Source organism: Aptenodytes forsteri, unplaced genomic scaffold, assembly GCF_000699145.1.
Source record: "Aptenodytes forsteri isolate BGI_AS27 unplaced genomic scaffold, ASM69914v1 Scaffold185, whole genome shotgun sequence".
NCBI lineage: Eukaryota > Metazoa > Chordata > Aves > Sphenisciformes > Spheniscidae > Aptenodytes > Aptenodytes forsteri.
In genome coordinates this window covers 1,257,386-1,260,789 of record NW_008796214.1, presented here as the reverse complement: position 1 = coordinate 1,260,789, position 3,404 = coordinate 1,257,386, and the positions used below count along the sequence as shown (strand labels likewise).

Sequence of the window (3,404 nt, the reverse complement as noted above, 5' to 3'; positions counted from 1 at the left end):
CCGATATGATATAGAGCTCTGTTGCAGCCTCCAAGGAAAATAAAGATACGCGTTGTATGAACTGTAGCTTTCCTAATGTAAATGGTTCAACCCACTGTTTTATACACCTGGCACATTTGTAAATACTTATTTATTTATTGGAAATATACCCTACGCAATGCACAATCACATGGTGATTTTGTGTGTAGACCAATAAAGCTTTTACAGTCTGGTTTATAGAAAGCTGCTAATGAAATATTCTTTCTCCCCTTCCCTAAAAAATGACTGTTTTTTTCCTCACTGAGCACCGGCCCGTCTCGCAGCCAGAGCTCCAGAAGTCACAAGCCCCCCTGGAGCAAAAAAAAAAAAGAAAAAAAAAAGGAGCTGTGGGCTCTTAGCGGAGCATCAGGCTGAAAACATTACCTGCTGGTTATTTCACCAGTGTGATTAAAATAGAAGGAATGAGCCATAAATAATGGAGAACAAGAATAACATTGAAAGGACAAAGTTAAAACCAAATAAGCTGGAAATGGCTAATTTAATACTACCTCAGTGCAGCCAAGCCGGTATAGCCCCAGTGCTGTTCTTCAGCTCAAGTTTCTATGGGTATGTGTTTCAAGTACCTCTAGAGGTGATGTTTACCTGGGGCAAAGAGAGCGGGATTCGGTTCTCCTGGGTTTTCTTGTGGAAAATACAATTTCGGTCCCGTGTGTGCTAAAATCTCTTCGCCTGGGAATTTGGGTGGGGTGGGGGAGGTTTATTGTTGGGACCTAAGTTTTTCCCTTTCCCCAGTAGCTGAAGGGAGGTTCGGGACTCCCTGGCACCTGCCGAGGCTCAGTTTGCGTCGTCTCAAGCTCTGATCTCAGTTGTTCAGAAACTCCCTTTTTTTACAGAAGAGGAACCCAAAGGGGTCAGGCTGATCCTGTGCTCTCAATGCCCCGCAGAGCTGATGTAGAAGTCCAGTCCTTGTGAGGTCCTACCCCCTCACTCTGCTGTAGACGTCGCTGGGCTGATGGGCTTTAGGACTTTCCTCTGTCTTTCAGAGGATGTTTTGGGAAGGAACGGGAAGTTTGTGTTTTATTATTCTGGAGGGGCACCCGCCCCGTGGCTACAGTCACTGTTCCCTAATGCGTTCTGAAATCCTCATCATCACTGATCCCAGCGGAGGCTCCTCGGTGCCAAAGGTAACGGCAATAATTACTCAGTCGATGTAATTAACTGTATCACGGGCCAGTCTTATGGCTTTTTATCTTGTCGAACTGCACAGCACGAGTGAGGACCGGCGGTGCGGGGCACGGCAGTTTGCCCCCTCTCCGGCCGGGGACCCCTTTGCCCTTGCCTGGTGGAGACGCCCGTCCAGGGGCTGGCGAGGCGTGGGGGCACCCTAGAAGGCGGTGGTCTTTGTGAGGAGGGGTCCGGGCTTGCAGCAGGGCTCAGGGTGCACGGGCTCCTGCTGGCAGGGCAGGGGTGGGCACATGCAGCCCTTGCCCTTGTCGTCCCCCCGGGGAGTGGCGCAGTAGTCGAGGGGCTCTTCCTCCTCCTCCTCCTCCTCGGCGGCCCCCTCCCTGGCATGGCAGCAGCAGAGGCTGGCGTCGAGGCAGCGGCGCAGCACGCCGTGGAAGGAGTGCCGGAAATTTTCGGAGAGGAAGCCGTAGAGGATGGGGTTGGCGCAACTGTTGGAGTAGCTGAGGATGAGGGAGGCGTTGTTGATGGTGGCATCCAGGCGGCCGGGCAGCAGGAGGTTGACCAGCTGCACCACGTAGAAGGGCATCCAGCAGACCACGAACATGGCGACCACCATCAGCACCAGGCGCGTCAGCTTGCCCTCGGAGCGCCGGCGCTGCTGCCAGCCCACCCGCTGCGCCACCGCCCGCATCTTGCCCACGATCAGCAGGTAGCACAGCCCCATGGCCAGCACCGGCAGCAGGAAGCCCAGCAAGGTGGTGTAGACCACAAAAGCGGCCGACCAGGCCGGGCTCGGCCACAGGAGGTTGCAGGCCACCGCTTGGCCATCGCGGGTGGTTGCCGTACCAGCGAAGACGGGGATGGGCGAGGCCACCAGCAAGGAGAGGAGCCACACGCCCCCGTTGACCATCTTGGCCACCCGAGGACGGCGGTAGGTGGCTGCCCGCAGCGGGTGCACCACCGCGATGTAGCGGTCCAGGCTGAGGACGGTCAAGCAGAAGACGCTGGTGAACATGTTGAGCCCGTCGACGCCCAGCACGGTGCGGCACAGGGCCCGGCCGAAGGGCCAGTGGTGCAGGGCGGCCGACGTGGCCACGAAGGGGATGCTGAGCATGAAGAGTTCGTCAGCGATGGCCAGGTTGAGCAGGTAGATGTTGGTGGCCGTCTTCATCTTGGCGTAGCGCAGGATGACGAAGATCACCAGGGAGTTGCCCAGCAGTCCCAGCAGGCACACCAGGGCGTAGATGCACTGGATCACCACCATGCCCGCGATCTCGCCCGCCTTGCCGCCCCACTCCGCTTGCCCCTGATGCCGGCCGGCCTCCCCCGCGGCCGCGCTGGTGTTGGGGGGCACCTCAGAGGCGGCCCAGCTGGATACGGTCCAGAGGGGCACGCCGGCCACCTGGGCCCCCGCCGGGAGCTGCTCAGCATCGGCGCTCATGCTGGGAGGTGGTCCATGGACGGGACACCGCTGGGGATGGGTGCCAGCCTGCAGGCAGGGCACGGGCAGAGAGAGAAGGGGATGAGAGCTGTGGTGCGCGGCGGATGCAGAGCGTGCTCCCCTGCCTTCCCCCTCGGGTCACGGCCACGTGCTTTGGGCAGCTCCGGCCGTGGCCCCCCCCTGCTCCCTCCATCCTCCCCCCTCCCTGCCCGGGGAACCTTCACGTCACTCCTCAGGCCAGCAGCATCCCTCTCCAGGCCGGGGCATCCCATTTGGGGTCTTAGGGGCTGTGGGCGTGGGGTGTTCATTAACCATGCGTGGGGGGACCTCGGCTGCCAGCGGCAAACCGGTGGCATGACCTGGGAATCAATGCCGTCATCCGCCTTAACGAACCTCTACAAATCTCAATGGTTTCGTTAACCCCTGCGGGGAAAGCAAACAGAAGGAGAAACTGAGGTGGAGATATTTTACCTCTCAATCCTCCAGGGATTGAAAGAGCCTCCCGCCTCCCTCCCGGGGGGCAGCAGCAGGCGCTGGGAGCTGCTCCGGTGGGATCTGCGGGCTGTTGGCAACGCAAAGTCCTGCTTGACCTGAATCAGATGACCAGAAGGATCCGGACCTTTTAAAGTGAAAGACAGACCACGCTTGCCGGATGGGAATACAGGCTGTTCTAGCTCACCCCCATCACCTACGCCATGAAAATCAGCTTCCCCATTAAAAATAAATAATAATAATTAAAAAAAAATCCAACTTTCTGATTTACGCTCTCCGCTTTCCAATTGAAAATAAAGCAGCAGCC

General features: G+C 57.7%; 1 protein-coding gene across 1 annotated transcript; it reads right to left on the bottom strand.

Moving 5' to 3' along the window:
* Positions 1–1,362: 1,362 nt before the first annotated feature.
* On the bottom strand, positions 1,363–2,605 carry SSTR4 (somatostatin receptor 4). Its single transcript, XM_009288471.1, has one exon. The coding sequence runs from the start codon at positions 2,603–2,605 to the stop codon at positions 1,364–1,366; it is 1,242 nt and encodes a 413-aa protein (XP_009286746.1). The 3' UTR covers position 1,363.
* Between the last annotated feature and the right edge of the window lie 799 nt (positions 2,606–3,404).